Raw genomic sequence first — 18,920 nt, forward strand, 5'->3', positions numbered from 1 at the left:
ACTGTAATAGTACCAAGCACCTCACAACTGTTAGTGGATTTTGTCCTGAAAATAGCTTTTTGAAATGAAGAGTATTGCCTCTCATTTTATTGATAGCAGAAACTAAAGCAGAGGATAGTTTAAGTGACTTCCCCAAATTAGATGGAGCTGACTAAGCATCTGATTTCTTGTTTCTCTATAATCCCTTCCCATATCTCATTAAAAAGAATTTTGGGACTCTGTTTTAAACATGACTAATATCCTCTCTCCTGAACAGACTACTTCAAAACAGCGCTACATAATCCATCATGACTCAGTAGAATTACAGAGTTGGGAGATCATTTATCCATCTTTTGCAAAAGACAGAATCAAAAGTAATCATGTTATTTCTGAAAGATGCTTGTCTAATCAGTTATTAGGTAATTCCTGTGGTGAAAGCTTCACAGACTTCCAGGGCAAACTGCTGTACTCATTAATGGTTAAAAAAAGAAGTTTTCTAATAACCAAACCAACTCTTCTTTACTGCAGTTTAAGCCTGTTACTTCTGTTCTTAGGCAACCCAGCAAACAGAGAATGGACTAGCCTTACAGACCAGGGGAATGGCTGGCTAGGGAACAACTTTGCTTGCAAGGTTCCAGGTGACATAGCGGACAGCAAGCCAAACATGATCCAGCAGCACACCCTGGCAACAAAGGCGGCCAACAGCATCCCATGTTGTACAAACAGAAGCTCAGCCAGCAGGTTGAGGGAAGGGAATATCCCTCTCTACTCATCATTTCTTTAGGCCACATCAGGGTACCAGACCTCCAACATAAGAATGACATCAATAAACCACCACCACAAATTCAGTGGAAGGCCCTCAAGGTGGTTGGGTGTCTGAAGCTCTTGCTTCAGGGAACAGGGAGGGACAGGGCTTGTTCAGCATGGAGAAGAGACTGCTTCAGGTGGACCTAACAGCAGTCCCTCAGTACCTACAATGAGGTCATCAAGGAGATACAGCCATGCTCTTTGGCACTACACAGTAAGAGGCAGAGAGACAACAGGCATAAATTGAAAGAAGAAAGGTTCTGTCTGGCTATAACTAAACACATTTACACCAGGAGGACAGTCAGGCAGCGGAATGGGTTGGTTAGAAGTTGTAGAGCCTCTGCCCTTTACATTTTTCAAGACGCAATTGCATAAAGCCCTGAATAACCTGGCCTGATATCATAGCTGACTGTTTTGAGTTGGAAGTGGGACTAGAGACCTCCCTTACAATCTGAACTCTCTTAAGATCTACAATTACTGTAATTAAGGATTTGATGACATAAGTTTTCTCTTTTCCTGCTTTTAATGTTGCAACAAAACAACTTGGCTCAACTTTATACTCTTACCAGCACAGTGAAATCTCTGGCCTAAGTCCTGTTGGGTTTTTGCCCAACTCTTACAACAATGGGATCCCACCCTGTGTGGGTTACCCAGCGCACCACAATAGCAATCCTACAAATGCTTGATTTTTTTAATTGCAGATGGAAAAATTGCAGATGAAAGATGCAATTAAGATGGAAATCGTAAAAAAACAAACAAACAAAAAAACCCCAAACCAACCAAAAAACACAAAATCCCAAACCTCAACATCCAGCAAGGACAACAACAATGAGCTAAAAGTAAAAGCTAGCATAAGTTTAAGTCTCACCTGCATACTGGGGAAGCGATTGTCCGAGCCATGGAATCCACCTGTGCAGCTTTTAATTTCAAGTGGTTTCCTATTAAAAATTCACAGTTTATATAACACATGCTTTACAAATCATATCAGTATAAAATACATTCAGAGATGGATGCATTATTTACTTGTCTATTTAAAGATTCTTAGAGGCTTGTCCATAAAGAATAGAAAGTCTTTAAGCTTTGGAAGAAAATGCCTTTAAAATTGGAACAATAATTTTCTCGGCAGATGTTATCCCTTTGGAATTCTCAAGTGTCCAGAGTTATTTAAAGTCAAGTATCAGATGACATATGAACAAAATGTTTGTTCTCAGGATAACAGATTTTCACTTCACTGTCATTTACAGTTAAGAAATTATTTATATAATATATAAGTGGTTTTGGTTTTTTAATAAAAACTCTCATGTAATTTAGAGCATTCAGCTGGGCATCTTATAGTCCAATAAAAACAAATGTCCAATATATGCCAGGTCCATACATATTATTTAAATATGTACAGTTCCAGTAACTCAAATCTATTTGCACGACTTGCACATGTTTACGGTGTTATACAGCAGGACTTACTGAACACATGGACTGAAAAAATCCTTCGTGATGAAAGCCCAGGAATATCATGGAGGTGTTCAAAATTATATTATTATAGCAGATGCCATTATTCTGGGAGTTGTAAATTCACTGGTCAGAACGTGTAAGGTAATTAACAATCGTGGGCTCAGTAAGTTCAATGTATGCCAGTGGATCGCTCCCAAACCTGATTCAACTGCATAGTTATGCACGTGCTTAGCTTTCACGGCTCACACTGGAAATTCCTGAAGCATGGCAAGATGTGCTCAAGTACCTGACAAAGGGGACTTTAGTTCCTGACTGTCACAAAGCCTGCCACTACCTGCATACTCAGAAGGGAGAATATCTATAGCTGCCAGTTTAAAAACTGAGCCTCCTCAGGCCAGCAAAAACTGTAGAGAAAAGCATGCATTGTCTATTTGCAATGTCCCCTTTGCTATGACAAACAAGAATACCACACTCCAACAGCTATCGTTGAACTTTAAGCATCTGGAAGAGAAAAGCTATGAGAAAGCAAGAAATTATTTGCTGTATGATCAAGTACTGAAAACTGTAACTTACCTAGCAAGCTGCCATTGGGAGTCCAAATAGAAGTGCAATGGTTCAATCCGGTCGTTATAGGAATAATGGAAACGCTTGGGTAGCAGCTGTTTCATATAAGCTTTGAAAGGCTGATTTGGCTCTATGCACTGAAAAGTTTAAGTTAAAATATAAAATGTACATTTCACCAAACTTTTGCTTGTGTCATGCATGGTTCTTATGAAGCATTTCAATTGCAAAGGGTCTGCAATAACTTCCACTAAGGACAACGACTCCATCAGGTTTGGAGTCATACAGTGTGGGACATAAATATTAAATACCTATTTTACTAACGAATACTGACTGGTTTTGCATTCAATAGTTATTAGAAGACCATAGATATTGGAGTATGGACATAACTTACTGTTTTTTTTTTTTCCCTCCCTCTTACAGCCTACAATTGTACAGAATGAAACAGTACTGCTTAGAATTAATAAAGAATTACATGGAGACATGAACATCATGATACTTTCACAAGCGGTAGGAGACTATCCAGTGCAATAGTTCTACAGCTCTGTAATACAGGAAGTAACAGACATTCATAGGGTTTTTTAGATTGGTCACTCAGGGACAAATAGATTTTTCCACCAACTAAGACATTAATGATTTTAAAAAACAAAACAGAACACAACCAAACGAAAAAACCCCACCCTCTACTATAATATTGGAATTTTTCGATAGTGAAGTCATCTATACAAACAGCATAGCTCTCACCAACAGCAGTGTCTGCACAACTGAGAGGCAAACAGATTGTGGTGCAGGGATGAGAACAGAAGCCAGGTATAGAGCAGAAAAGTAAATTCCTTAAGCTGGAACTGACAAAAGACATCAATACCCTTCTTAAAGCTGTTTATTGAAAAGGTGTGGGCAAGAAAATCTTATGCTTGTCCAGGAAATGGAGCTGAGTTTTACACTGACTTGGCCCTCAACTGCTATGGTCCAGACACACAAGTTCTCCAGTTTGAAGATTAATGTCATACAGTGGTAGGTAAAGGTTAGTGAAAAGAAATGAACACAAAACCTTAGTTAGTGCACAACCACAGACAGCCACATGACACCTTACTCAACTTTGACCTTCCTTTCCCCTGCATTAAACTACTTTTGTTGTTGTTGTTAACTGTATAACATGGAAGGTCACTGATTCAAAGTCCAGATGCTCTGTAAGTAGCCCAACAAACAGCCAATGCTATAAAATAACTGTAAATGTCAGTAGAAATTAAGCTAGATAGAACAACAGATAAGATGACACTTACTGTGAGGTTTCTGACAAGGCCTTCATAATTAACTGGAAGAATCATATGTAAGAATTAGTCACCTAAGTTAAAAAAAATCAGATGTAAAATGAAAGCATTCCCCTCACAGAGATAATTAGCTTAGTTTAAAAAAAAAATAAATCTGGACATAAGAAATTTTTTTTCCAGAACGAAAGCCACATGGAGCAAATCACTAAACTGTCCAGCTATTGCTTTTATGAAATTTTAGTTCTCAGTCTCTCCTCCCCTTGCTTACTTATTTACAGCTTTAAAATGTTAAACTATATTAGCCACAGTTAGAAAAATAATCCAAGAAGGAAGTTTTCACAAGAGAGGCAACTAAATGCTGTGCTAATCAAGCTGGACTTTTCCTGCTTGCTAATAAACTTTTAAGGAAAGAGAGACAAATACAGCTATCAGGACAGCAGTATTATCTGGCAAGCATCCTTCGAAGGACAGCCAAGTGCAAGCTGGCTAAGATTCAGCTGCTTAGACTCAAAAGCCAAAAGGGACCATTACATCATTCGGTTTGACATTTTGTATAACACAGGCCCATTACATTTCACATGGTTCCTCTGTCCTGAGTCTGATATCCAATGCTTGGCTAAAGTACGTAAAGGATTACACTGGCAAGGGAACCATTAATAATTCCTGCATAGATATGTGCAGCACTACAAAGACAGCTATGCTGCTTCGTGGAAACAGTGCACGTGCCAGGAGCAGGAGGTACTCTGCTTTTCCTCTTCCTGAACTTGTTTCTTCAGGGAGAACCTGGAACTGCATTTGACTCCCACATTCTCCAAGGAAACATTTAAAACAGTTTAGAATAGCATCAGATAATGAAGCAAACAGCAGTTGAGGCCTACAGGTTTTAAAGGGCATGGAGAACAATAATCTAGATTGGAAAAAAAAAAACCAAACGAAAAAAACCACAACCCTATGAAACATGAAGGAAACATCTGCATTCAATATTTAAAAGTACCCAAAACTGTAGGCATTAAATGTTCAGCTGAGGCTGCATAATGAATCAATGTGTAAAATCTGTAAGCATTCATTGATTTTTTTTTACTCCGGTTTATTATCTTATTTATATTTATTCGCAGTTTACTCAACTGCTGTCAGGCCATTAGACCATTTTTTATTAACTAGGAAACATATTATAATACTCAAAATAATATTCAAAAGATAGTAACAATCTAACTTTCCCTTAAGACAGAAATAAAGCAAATTTATACATAAATTGGTAAATCAGGAAATGAGGCGAGACGTGAGGAGGGGACTTTTGGGCTGTCTTGAGCACCAAAGATCTGATTCAAAGGAATGCCATTCACAAGGCATTTGCAGTTGGTCACTCTGAGACAGCCCACAAAAGCTATCTGTAGGATTCAAATACACTTTCAGACCTATGAAGTCAGTCTTTAAAAAACACAGGAGCACTGCTCAGTATTTCTTCTTCATCATTATCCATTTTGTCCTTAGTTGACCTTCACTCAGGTTTATCAATGGAATATGTGTATCCTAAGTTTGTATTTATGAAGTACAAAAATGTAAAAGCAAGGAACAAAAATTAGTTTAGCAATTACATACAAGAGAAATACTCATCTGGAACATTATTAGGTCTTAGGCGAGCTGCAGGACCGGGTACTACTATGAAATCTTGAACATCATCCAGATAGCTGTTCAGATATGCTGTTTTTCTGCAGCTCCCTGCTTCCATCCCTGCAAAAGGAAGTAAATTTTATTTAAAAATAGGAATATCAATGTAGAGTAGCCTTGCTGAGGAGACATGGAACTTAAGTTCTAGAAGTCAGAAATGTAATTTCTCAGGTCTTTTTATCAGCAACCCCAAGACATCTGATCCAAGGAGACCACAATACTCATGTAGGGACAAAAACAAACCATCACCTAGATACACACAATTAACCATTTCCTCAGCTGAGAAAGACAGTCTAATTGAATAAACAGGCAAATTTGCTTCTCTGAAGGGAAAGAAATCTTATGAGCCTTAGAACAGCACTAATGGTCAGACCAAATATTCATTTAGCTCACTAATCCTACCTAACGGCGTTCAGTAACATGTCTAGAGAAACACCCAATAAGCACAGTAATTATGGACTGATCTTCCACCCAGTGCTCTTTATTGGTTTGCAGAAGTCAAAGGGACTTCAAGTTGCATATTGAATTTGAACTCTTACTTTTAATAATTCTCAACAGGTCAACCCTCCATTAATCTCGTAAATATTTTTTAAACCTGTATAGATATTTGTCTAGGCTCATTCCTGGTGGCAATGAGTTCTTCAAGTCAATTTTGTGCTGCATGGAATTGTGCTTATATTTTTTTGTCAGGAAAAGGAGTAGAAAAAAATGTATTGGTAAAACACATAACTTACTGTAGAAATAATTCCAGATATATAGAAAAGCTATTACAGAAATAAATCAAGGTTTCATATTCACAGCCTTCTAATAATGGATAAGTGAACTGATGACTGAAAAGGAAGATGTGGCTTGTATTTTCATTTCTTCAGCAATTCACAAACTATTGCTATCTAGTGTAGTTAAAGGAATAAAATGAAGTCTATTTTTTTTAATTCACATTTTTTATTCTATTTCTTTTACTAGCTGGTAATGATCACAAGAGGAATTAGGAATAAAACATGAAAATTATTTAATCCCTCTCTATGCTCTTCACTTCTTTCCCTCCCCCCGAAATAGTCTGATTTCCACATACACTATTTATCTTTTACAGCATCTTGATAATCTAAAATGTAATTTCTAAGTGTTAGCTGCTTTGTTAACCTTACTAGAAACATGCAAGTATAAACTCAGGACATTAATTTATGAAAACAGCTCTTCAAAATTCTGATATAATTTATAAAATCGAATTTACCATGATCTGATACAAAAATAATGTTCAGGCATTTATGTAAATTCATTTGCTTAAGACCATCCATCAGCATCCCTACTATGTTGTCCACTCTCTGTAATGCCATAATGACCTGCAGGACAAAAATAAGAACATAAATTAAGTGTTAATCACTTCAGTTAAAAAATAGAATTTATTTCTAGGGAGAATGAATAAATTTAAACTGTAACAGTATATGCTAATAAAGAGTAAGGAGCTCTTCTTATAGACCATTTAAGGCTTGATGCAGTCCAGACATAAATGAAGGACACAGGGGACCTGAAACTGTGCAGTAACCCCCACATTCATGAGAGGGAGCACATCTAGCGCACACTAACAGGAGGAACTATGAGAATAGGAGACCCAGAGCATTTTCAATACCCCATTAAACTTTTTTTTTGCCTGTTCCTACTTCTCTCAGTTGTACACCCTTCAGATCCGTAGTCTTTACATCTACTGAGAATGGACTCAACAGGTACCCATATACTGCTGAATAAAAATGGGAGCCTGCAGACTGCACAATATCTGCACTGTTCAGGGCTACTTTATTCTACAGAAGACTGGCTACATCTACACTATACAGCTCTTGGCCTTCATTTTTTCTGGGACCCACACCATACTAAGACATAGCTACACATTTTTATGTATCATTTCAGTTGAAGTTGTTAAACAAATAAACAAAAAACAAAAAACCCAAACACACTGAGAAACCAAGCACCCCCCCAAAATCCTGCCCCCCTCCCCAGAAAATAGACCCCCCCCAAAAAAAAATCCCAACCTCTCCCCTCAAAAAAGCCCCCCTCCAAAAAAACAAAACTCCACACCCACATTATAGCCAGTGAGGGTGGGTTTAAACATATGAAATAGAGGAAGTTTGTTGTATTACCAGGGACACAACTGAGGACAACAGGGCGGGCATGCCTAAGGGTGCAGATGCTGATGGGGAAATAACAGAGGGCTGAAGAGAATAGAGGAAGCCAAACTGGTAGTACTCCTCCTCAAAATCCCCATGAGAGAGATCCCGAAGCAAATTGCCCTTAAAATCATGACTGGATTATTCTAAGTCTCAGAGCAAACTGTTTAAAGGGACTGAAAAAGACAAGGAACAAGCTACCCATCTAGCACGATTTGTGATCAGGAGTCTGGCATTCAAGCTCACTTGGGTAGATACAGCCACTGGGGCTACTTTTAAATACTTGCTAAGTAAACAAAACAAAAAAGTATTTTTAAATTAAGTCATTCTGTTACCTCATTGAGCTATTTGTATGAGCTATCTTGCTTTGTGTGAACAAAGACGAGATGCTCCTGGGGAGACTATGTGCACAGCGCCTCAGGGTCTTTCTCTCCAGAGCATTCCTGACATACAGGACTTTAGATCCACTTATTAACCAAGGAAAAGGATAACCAATTTAAACACATTCCCTATACTACAGTTCTAGTTAGTTGTCTGCTACTTCACTGGGCACTTACATTCATCTTATAGTTCCTTACAGGAACAGTAACTGTTCACACCTCAAGAGAAATTGGTAGGAGCTTTTTACTGTTGTCACCACTGACATACCTAATTATGTCACCTAGGACATACCTAGTTAAAATGCCCAAACTTCCTGACCACTCAAGACAGGAGAATTTTACAATATTCCTGAATTTCCAAGGGCTTTTTCCTTTGCATTTTTCACTTTGGTTTGTTAAAATGTAAAGCTATTTAGCACTTTTGAAAACAGTAGCACCCCCAAAGACTTCTTAATTTATACAATAGGTACACCACCGACTGATGGGGTGAATGTCCCTTTTAACACCCTCTTTCTGAGAAGGCATAAAATCTAATTGCAGGGAGAGATAAGAGCAATACTTATCCAACCTTTGCACAGAAGCTGGGGGGAATGAATTACAATCATAACATGAATACTTAACCACCAAAACTTGGACCATTGCTATAAAAATCTCTCTTCTTGTTAAATTGAAAGTATACAAGCTTTCTGTCCCCCCCCCTCCCCCCCTAAAATCAACATAAAGAATTAGTAGGGGTAGATAAAAGAACATACAAGACATACCCAAACATGCTTTGGCAATTTAAGTTATTACAATACAGAAAATAAAAATTAGACTTACTAAATAGGCTGTTTATTACAAGCTTTCTATCAATGTTAATTACGGATGCGCTGTCTATTCACAATTTTTTTTCCTAATAAGCATACTGAACATGGTCTTGGTTAATCTAACATGAATTATGGAAGTTTATTCTAGTGTCAGAGCAAAGCTTCAAATTGGAAAAAAAAAAAGAAAAAATTAAGAAGCTACAAGACTACTTACTCCGCTGCTTACTGGTCCAAACCGATGGCCTGAGGAATCTGGTTCTTCTAAATACAGAGTGTAAAAGTGTGGTCTATATCAAACAGTACCAGAAATGTAATATTTTACATACACGTTGAGACAGTTCGAAGATATTTCAACAATGGATATCAAATATTGGATATCAAATTATCAGAGGAAGGACACGTTAAAGGAAAACAGAGAAATGTAACATAATAAAAAAAGGCTTCAGTTATAGAAACAGTTTTGCATTAACTAATATTTTAACATTGTTAGAATAATGCATAAGATATTGCTTAAAATAGGAATCATATTTACAAAGTAATTCATTGCAATACCACTTGAATAGGAACTTACGCTTGCAACTGTGTACCTACCTTTCATCTTCAGGTAACTGCAGCCAGCGCAGAACAGTTACCACTCTTTCTTCAAAGGGGATTGAGCTGTATCAGAACAATACAAGATCAGCCAACCACGTATTTCCAAGAGCTAAAAAAAAATTTTGGTCCCACATCACAAATATCAATGTACTTTTAGCAGAGAAAATTGAATTCAACCCGTTGCCATTAATGGTGATTTAGCAGGACGCAAGTTTATCTATGCTAATTGCCTGTGACTCTACAGGAGTTAATGACCTGACGTAAAGCGCCCTTGAATATTGTCCCCATTGACTGCAATGCAATTAGAATAAAGATCCCAGTATTGCCTGTATTTATTATACAAAGAAAATAACTGGCTTCAAGGTGCAAAATCACATGCAAGTTTTCATGCCTGTATTATCTTTCAAAAAAGGTTTCATTTGGGGATTATTTTTTTTTGTTTAAATGTTTAAACAGTTTGAATACAAGTTCTCATACTATGTCACAAAGTAGATGCTCTACATCAAATACTTAAGTAGACCAACAATAAGCACGTTGACCTGTAACAGCATGAGGCACCCACAAAGTTAGTAATTCGGCTACTTAACGCAAGTTCAAGTAACAATGTAAAAGTTCCTGGAGAAAGAAAATGTATGTAGTAAATGATGAACCAGAATGCCATGCTATATGAAGGGTGTGGTACAAAAAAACAATCCTAGGAAGATAGAAATGAAAAGCGCGATTTCTTGAGCAAGATTTGAAATTACTAAGTAACGGATGATAAACAGATTTATGTAGAATTTTCATTAGACACAAAATGTTTAGTTGTAGTGAGGAGCAATCACTGACGAAAATATGACTACCTTATGTGAAACGTATTCAAAATTTGCAATGAAAGTAATTTAACATTGGAACCATTTACCACAGTCAACAGTAAAACTTTAGTTTTCATGGACAATATCACATCAAGACCTGATCCATTCACTGTATGAGAGGTTTGGATATAGTGACTCTAAACACACAAACACAAAAGATTTTTATAAATAGAAACAGAAAAGCACTAAAGCTTCAAAGCTGGCCGCTCTTAAAGCTGTTTTTTTCCACAACTTTCCTGTAAAACATTTGCTGAGGAATGACAAAATGATTAGACAAGGAATCTACATTATACTGAAACAAAGTTAATAGAGTCTTTTTTTCATGTTGTGTGCAACGATTTAGAAAAGCAGGAAAAAAACATATGCTTTCTCTGGTATCTGTCCTATTGCAAGAGTTAAAGTAATACATTCATCCACGACACAGGAGTTTACATACCCATTGTAATTTTCATACAGGTTTGGAAAGGTTCCATTAACTGCTACGTCTGACCCAGGCCAAAAGAACGTACCCGCTTTTAGACCTTGGTACATCGCCGTTAGCCAAATCTGCAGGAGAAGAACAATCAACATCATTAGGGCAGCTCACTGAATTAGCTGAGTAACTGCCAGATCCACTACCACCCCCCACCAGCTCTGCACCTTTCAGCAAGATCAAAATAACATAAGCGGAGCACTCCAAACACTCCATCTTGCATGTCTGTGGCCCAGATACATCTTGCAGCCTCATTCCTTGCAGCAAATGCTCGCATCCCTTCTGCTGCTACACCAGGAGGAGCCAGGACAGGAGTAGGAACCGTTAGCTCCCATGTATGGAGCAGTGACTCAGGGGCAGAACCAAACAACACGTAGGGGAAATGCCTCAAGAATGGTGAAGAGAGGAGGGGTGGGAACGTTCCGAGGACCTATGCCCCACATACTCTGAAATATGGGAGCAAGAGTTTGGTTAACTCTTCTGATTTTACTGCTGATCTCATAATTTGAAGATTTCTGTTTTCCTCTTTGCTTTCTTCTGTACACCACTTTCTCCTCAGTGGCCCGTAAAGGCTACACTTTCTTTCCAAAAAAGAAAATATTGGTCATCCCCACATTAATACATAGTTGCATCTGTTCCCTTGCTATTCTTCTATTCTTCAGGCTAGCACACCCAAATTTTCCCATGCCACTTCATTTTGATGGCAGTCTCAGCAGATATGCCATAGCTGTATGATTGAACTGAGATATTTTCTTTTAAAAATCACATCTTTAAGCTTAGTAAAGGTTTACACTGGGCAGAGTGTAAACCTTTAATACTGCTTATCACTAAGACTATCTGGTCTGTTGATTTCCTCAGAGAACTTAACTGCAAGCCTACTTCATATTAAAAACAAAAGAAAATCTGGTATCTTTATTAGCTATTTTAAGATAGTTTTCTCCTTAGAGAAAGTTCCATGTAAGTTCAGCAACATCTGTTAAACTTTGTTTCATTTGTCATTTTGCAGGTCTCGTATGGCAGTTCCTAATCACGCTGAGTAATGCTTCTTGGCTGACTCAGAAGTACCCTCTGTACTCTTTCAACATCACTATGCATCCAAGTGATATTAAGTAACACAACAACAGGCTGATGTACATTCTCAGCAGTGTATTAATACTTACAGGCTGTCCTTGGTACCACTGTGGATTAAACTTCTCTTTGCTTTTAAGGGTGAAGGATGCATTTCTTTTGGGGTCATACATCTTGTTATCAATTATACCATGAGATTCAGGATACAGCCCCTGTAATTGAGAGTATAGCTTGTTGCAATCCTACAGAGAAAAAGAGCCTTACAGCTACACAAACAGGTGTCTGTTAAACAAATACGTCCAGTGCATAATCTATATGAGACTTTTACTTCACCAATACCTCAAGACACAAATCTAACAGCATCACCTACCATTACTACCAAGCTCTACCTTCCAATTCTTAATTGCTTCTTAATGAGATTGAAAAATATAGGCAAGCAACTTGCTCTGGGATCAAACCAGAAGACACCATCTCAGTTCACACGTGTTGTATCTTTAGTACCAATGAGCAAGCAATTACCTATGGTGGACCTCTATCACATCCCAAAACCAGGGATTTCAAAGGAGAATTGCCTATCAGTAGGCGAAAGCTCTAGCAGGGATAACCATTACCTAACCAGTGAAAGAAGTGCTCAGAGGCACCAGCTGCTAAGTAGTTTTAACAGACTTCGTGCTCTGCCTTCAAGCAGACAGTTCCTTTTTACGTAACAGGATATAACACCACCACCTTTAGGACCCCGATAAACATAAGGGCCCGCTACTTTTCACAGGAATAGGGAGCTGAGGCAAAGCTCTATACTGTATTTAGGGACATTGTCACATGGTGGCAGGGCATGATTAATGCCCCTTAGTTGCGTATTCGGTGATGGATATTTGAGAAGATTACACAAATTAAACATACCATTCCTCACTTAGCAAAACACAGGCCTGACAAACTGGGAAGATAAGAAATAAGGTGCAAATCCTCAAGTATTTGATTAAATTTTAGTTCTGACATGATGAAACTAAAAAGGATCTGCTGGATTCCACCCTGCATTTTGAAAAAATTATTCTTTTTCCTTCTATTCGCAGGAGGTATTCTCTCTCCAAGAGAGAGCGAGCAAGTTGCAATTTAGTGAAATATTTACACAAATGAGAAGTTGTAAAGTGATGTGACCTTCCACCTTTAAGGGAATTCTTGCAGCTAGTCTTAGAAGGATTGGATTACTTAATCAGACTTGATCTGACTGCTTAGCTGCAGTGTTATATAGTGACTGTTAATCTAAATTAGATAAAGAGTATTATATATACATTTTCATATTCTAAAGGGAAATCCTATTATTTTAATAATCCCTCAAAGAAATATACTGTTCCCTTGGAGGAAACTTCGTAATGAACAGTCTCTTCAGTAAAGGAAACATACAATATACAGGAATTCTTACTGTGACAATGGAGTAATGATTGGGAAAGGTTTTTGAAGGATACACTGGTCTCATACTGGAAGTGTATGTTCCACATTTCTCTAGAGGGAAGAAGAGAGAAATCAGCAAAATTACAGAAATAGAAACCCTTGCAGGTTTCTCTCATGAAGACATATAACTATTAGAAAAAAAAAAAAAGAGAAAGACTAAAGATATTTCCAGAAAGTTTTCAGTCTTCAAAATTCTAGAGTTAATACCTCATTTTTCTTCCCACATTCATTTACAAGCTGACTAAATGGCTATTAGTACAAGTTTTGTATATTCCCAATGACTGACTTCAATGGTAACAGAAGCAAAACCTACAGTAGATAAGAATGAGTAATCAAAGAAATCACACCCTCCAAAGTTGCCTTGGTGTGCCGTAAGTGAAGTCTGCAGCTTGAGACCAGATGCTTTGCCCCTGGGTGCTCCCAGAGATGAAGCGGCTGCTGGCACAGTAGTGCCCTGGCTCTCACAGTCACCTGTCAAATCACTATTTATTTTGCAGCCTCCTTTTTGTTTGTGGTTGTTTTGGGTTTTGTTACTAAAAATAAGCTCTTATTCTAGGATGAATCGCAAACTTTTCTTCATCTTGATATAAAAATCATAGGATTTTAAGGAGATTAGTGCACACTATTTCCTAGTATGAAGAAGCATTAGCCAGGCCAAAGAACTTAAGCAAGCCTTACTTATGTTAGGTGCCTAAATTTCCACAGGCAAATGTATGGGCCCTGATTTTCAGAAAGAGGGGGGAAAAAAGAAAAAAGACTTTATTAACAACTTAAAGAATACCATGTGATAACCAAAACCACTTCAACTGATGCTAAAGAGCAAAAAGCAAAAGCAATGACCCTATAGAAAGGCCACCATTAGATCGTTATATAGGATATAAACAAAATAGAAATGAAAGGTTTGATAACATAAAAGGTGTTGCATCAAGGCACTTTGAACTCGTTAGATTGAGGCTTTGGATTAGATCACAGTTGAAATAATCAATTTGAGCTAACAGAGATAAAAAGAAGCCAAGCTGGAAAAATAAATCCTCTCAAGTTACATAGACATTCTCTCCCACATTTGTGTTCTGTAGTAACAAATCATCACTTGTACCCTTTTTGCTACTGGAACACACCTGATGCATTTCAACCCTTTACAAATCTATTGTTGAGGATATTTTCTGAAATCTTATTTTTTTTTGGGGGGGGGGGTGAGGAGGTTGAGGTTTTTTTGTTTTGTTTTTAAAGTAAGTGAAAAATACACTCAAAAGTTTTTGTTTTGTCCATAATCCTAGGGGATTTTCCTGGGACTTTCCATGAGAGTTATCTTTTTTCTTTTTGGCTTGTTGCCTTAGTTAAAGACAATTAAAGACAAAAGGAGGATTTGTTTAAAAATTATGTATATCACAGCATAGAAGTATGTGAAAATGCCTTCTCTGAACCCCATACACACACCTTACGGCAATGCCTGGGGTTCATTGAAAACCCTCAGCTCCATGATGAATTGCCCACCTTTCAGCAGGTAGCAGAGAACAAAACTTGCTAAAAGTGAAATTATGATGTTGGCTTACAGGCATCTAGCCTAACAGATTTCTCCAAGGACATATCAGAATTTCATTGTAGGCATAGCTGAATTAACAGGACTAGATAATGGGAATATTTTTTATCTAATAGAATGCTGTACTTGCCATCAAGTGTTTTAAAGAGGAAAATCCAGGGATTTAGCACGGTTTTGATTTAATGAAGAACTGGGAAGTCTGATAAGTTACTTAATGCTAATAACTGTTCACTGCTTTGTAAATGCTGTCATTCATAAACTGCGTCCCTTTTTGAACACTTACTAGTCCTGTAAATGGATAACTATGAACTTCAAAAGGATTCAATACAATTTTTCAGCCATCATCAAGTAACTTATCCACTACTGTTACTTGTCTACTACAGAGGAACATATTTCATCACCCTTTCCCGCACAGTAAAATACTGTAGCAGTATTGACACACTCATGGAAGTGTTTATCTTTACAGTATGACTCCTGGCACCATTTTCAGTGCCTAGACACGTGGGACATGAAAGCAAGCAGAAATTTGAAGAAACAGGCTCTCAGAGTGTCATGCGATATACACCCCCGTGACATCAATTTTCATGCATGAGACAATTTTTCTCTTACTGAAGAAAATTTGCCTTACCTGAGGCTTTTCACCCACCATTGTACTATGAGAGGAGAAAAAGCCTAGAAAGCAAGGTTTTGTAACAAGAAAGCTGAAGATCCTTAAATACATGCTAGAGGGTTTCTCTTGCTGCTCTCCTGTTAACTGAGTAGATGCTGGTGCACCCACAATGCTACCTGCGTGTTTTTTCACTGCAGGGTCTTGTCTAGTGCAGGACCCAGACTGGTAATGGGAGTGCTTCAGAGAGGAAACACATTATGGATGATTCTCACCATTCTTAGATGTAATTGAGGGCAACAAAGCTGTTGAGGGGTCTAGAGCACAAGTTTTATGAGAATCGGCTCAGGGAGCTGGGGTTGTTTAGCCTGGAGAAAAGGAGGCTGAGGGGAGACCTTATTGCTCTCTACAACTACCCGAAAGGAGGGTGTAGCGAGGTGGGCGTCAGTCTCTTCTCTTAAGTAAGAAGTGATAGGACAGGAGGAAATGGCCTCAAGTTCCACCAGGGGAGGTTCAGGAAGGATATTAGGGAAAAAGTGCTATCAAACATTGGAACAGGCTGCCCAGGGAAGTGGTGGAATCGTCATCCCTGGAGGTATTTAAAAGACAGGTAGACATGGTGCTTAGCGACATGGTTTAGTGATGGTTTTAGCAGTACTAGGTTAATGGTTGGACTTGATGATCTTAAAGGTCCCTTCCAGTCTAGATGATTCTATGTTGTATTGCAAAAGTTTTCTATCAGATTACAAAAAAAAATTCTCCAGAGTAATGTAGAACTGTAGACATAATGCAGAAATAATATTTTACCCCTAGACTGTTCCTTATTTTATTGTGTCTAAAACATGTATAATTAGACTTTCTGGTTTTAGAATCCTTTAAAAATCTAAGTTTAGAGCATCAAGAACTCCATGGTTCTGGAGAAGTGAAGTGACTTTGATGAAGATATTAAGATACTTGTATTCCTTAGCGGTCAGAATTTATCATGGGTTCAGTGGAAAGAGAAATACAAGTTTATTATATAAGTAAACAAAAGAAGTTGCACTGTAGCCTATCCAGACCAAAGAATGAAGAAACTTTACACGTGGAAGTTGGATGTCGTAGCCTGGAAGTCCTACAGATGGTTTGTGGCACTGATATCTTTTATGTCAGCAGAGTTATAACCATTTATAATAGCCAGCCTCTCCTTACAATGCTCAAGAAGTTTCTTCAGTTGATTTTTTATAACTTCATCTAATGAAATTGTTTCAAATGCCTTGTTTTATTCTAACATTGAACAAAATGAAAAAATAAACCTAAAACCTCAAATACATCTGTGAATTGTTATCCTCTGGAACAGATCAAGTTGTAACAACCACTGCACAAAAAAGCAAGTATTTTTACTGATTTATTTTTAGTCAACTGAAACCAGTTACCCCAGGTAGTAATTTATGAATGACAAGAAGATTGGCATATTTTTCAGACATGAAATGCCATCAGTTCTTTACAGACCACAGCCAAAATAGAGACAGGAAAAGCAACTAGAGTTACTTAGACACTACAAAATTAAGACAGACACTACAAAAGCTAGGGAAAGAAATACGTACTTATGAGGGTCTCCTTTCTTCTGAAAATGTTTGTGAAATGAAAGTTTTCTCAGATTCAGCACATTTCTACCAATCCTTCTCTATCATCTGTTCCTAATCTCTTCCTTCTCTATCTTCTTATTTTTAAAATATAATCAAATGCTTTCTACCTTGTATTCCATTTTCCAAAGCCATTCCACCTAAATATGAGACCATATGCAATGTAGAGTAAAAAGCAGGTCTACTTCTATTTTGAAGAAATAAAGAAAGCTCACCGCAAAAAACATCCACCTCCTAAATATAGGAAGGGCTACTTAATAGTTTGAGTTTTCACTAAAAATCCAAAGGGGTCTTTCCTCACACCCTCCCTCTCTTTGCCCTTCCACCCTCCCACCCCTCAGGCTGTCTATGCACAGTTGCTTTGGGCAACAACTTAAAACTTCCACCAAAGAAGAGTGAGGATTTTAAGGAGTAAGCATAGCTGCATCTATGGATTTTTCAAGTAAGACATCATGATATTACTTAGAGAAAGAAACTACTCACGTAATTTGCTAATAACAGGCAGAAGTTCACCCCAAGTCTGCAAATATTCTGCTCTGAAGCCGTCCAATGAAAATAGTAACACTGGAGATTTGGTAAATCTGAACAAACAGAAATCGAAGCATTAAAAGACAGACACTAAGAAATAATTTCCTATCATTTATTTCAGGCAAGTTTCCCACAAATGGTGGGGATGTTCATGATGGGACCATAAACCAGGCCAGGGAAGTAAGTGTCCCTAAGCAGGAAGGCTCGCAGACTGGTGGGGTGGTGAGCAGAGCAGCCGTCCCGTCCCTCTGCTCCCAGGCTGGCTTAGCAGGCCAAAGAGGCTGAGGATTGCAGTAGGGCATGCACAGGGAAACCACAACAAGGCCTGATTTCAAACACCCATGAAATAAAGAACAAGCCAAGATGCTCATGTAATCTGTCTGGTGTGTTTGGGACTCCTTATCTTGAAATCAGTCCCACTGGAGCAGCATTCAGCCCCTCCAACCCTGAGGCAAAAGCAGGGAAAGAGAAAAGGCAGGGTGAAGCCATGGCTTTCCTTTATTAATTTTGCTCCTGAACAACTCGTAATCTAGCTGAAAAAAAAAAAAAAGGAATTTATCTTTTTACATATACTATACACAAAACTGTAAGAAAGTCTAATCTACAGGATATGTTAAATCAGCAACCATAACACACATTTTTCCTTCCATCTTGCAAAGATTATTTAACTAAGGAGAACTTGGTTCCTGTACCAGAAGTAGTGTCAGTCTCCAAACTGAAAAATGTGGCCCTGTAACTGGAACGCTGTAACAGCATTTCTGCCTGAAGCTTGACAGATAAGTTCAGGAACTGATTTCATTGGAACTAGCAAAAATAAATTCTCCCCTTCCAGTCTCCACAGGACTTATGTTTTCCAGTCTTGACTTGTTCCCAGCTTCAGCCCTGTTCAAACAATTTCTCTCCAACTGTAAATACTTAAAACATTGCATCACAGATGAGAATACTGATCAGTAACCTTGAAGAAAAATTATCTTATGTTTGACCTATAGAAATGAGGACATGTGAGACTACAAAAAAGTCACTGCAATGCAGCAACAACCACTGAAAACAGATTCACATAAAAGAACTGAATATATTTTACATGTCAATTGCAAGATCAATTTTCC

At 37.9% G+C, this 18,920-nt stretch overlaps 1 protein-coding gene across 1 annotated transcript in view; it reads right to left on the reverse strand.

Moving 5' to 3' along the window:
• ENPP1 (ectonucleotide pyrophosphatase/phosphodiesterase 1) overlaps positions 1-18,920 on the reverse strand; it is a 59,285-nt gene that overhangs the window by 15,524 nt on the left and 24,841 nt on the right. The window contains exons 6-16 of the mRNA XM_074580701.1: positions 17,770-17,867; positions 13,489-13,568; positions 12,161-12,280; positions 10,965-11,074; positions 9,672-9,737; positions 9,295-9,367; positions 6,967-7,075; positions 5,667-5,798; positions 4,080-4,111; positions 2,809-2,936; positions 1,655-1,724 (exon numbers count right to left, since the gene is read on the reverse strand). Coding sequence (XP_074436802.1) covers positions 1,655-1,724; positions 2,809-2,936; positions 4,080-4,111; positions 5,667-5,798; positions 6,967-7,075; positions 9,295-9,367; positions 9,672-9,737; positions 10,965-11,074; positions 12,161-12,280; positions 13,489-13,568; positions 17,770-17,867 — 1,018 coding nt within the window. The remainder of the gene's footprint in view (positions 1-1,654; positions 1,725-2,808; positions 2,937-4,079; positions 4,112-5,666; positions 5,799-6,966; positions 7,076-9,294; positions 9,368-9,671; positions 9,738-10,964; positions 11,075-12,160; positions 12,281-13,488; positions 13,569-17,769; positions 17,868-18,920) is intronic.

The sequence above is a fragment of the Larus michahellis genome, chromosome 3 (assembly GCF_964199755.1).
Source record: "Larus michahellis chromosome 3, bLarMic1.1, whole genome shotgun sequence".
Classification (NCBI taxonomy): domain Eukaryota; kingdom Metazoa; phylum Chordata; class Aves; order Charadriiformes; family Laridae; genus Larus; species Larus michahellis.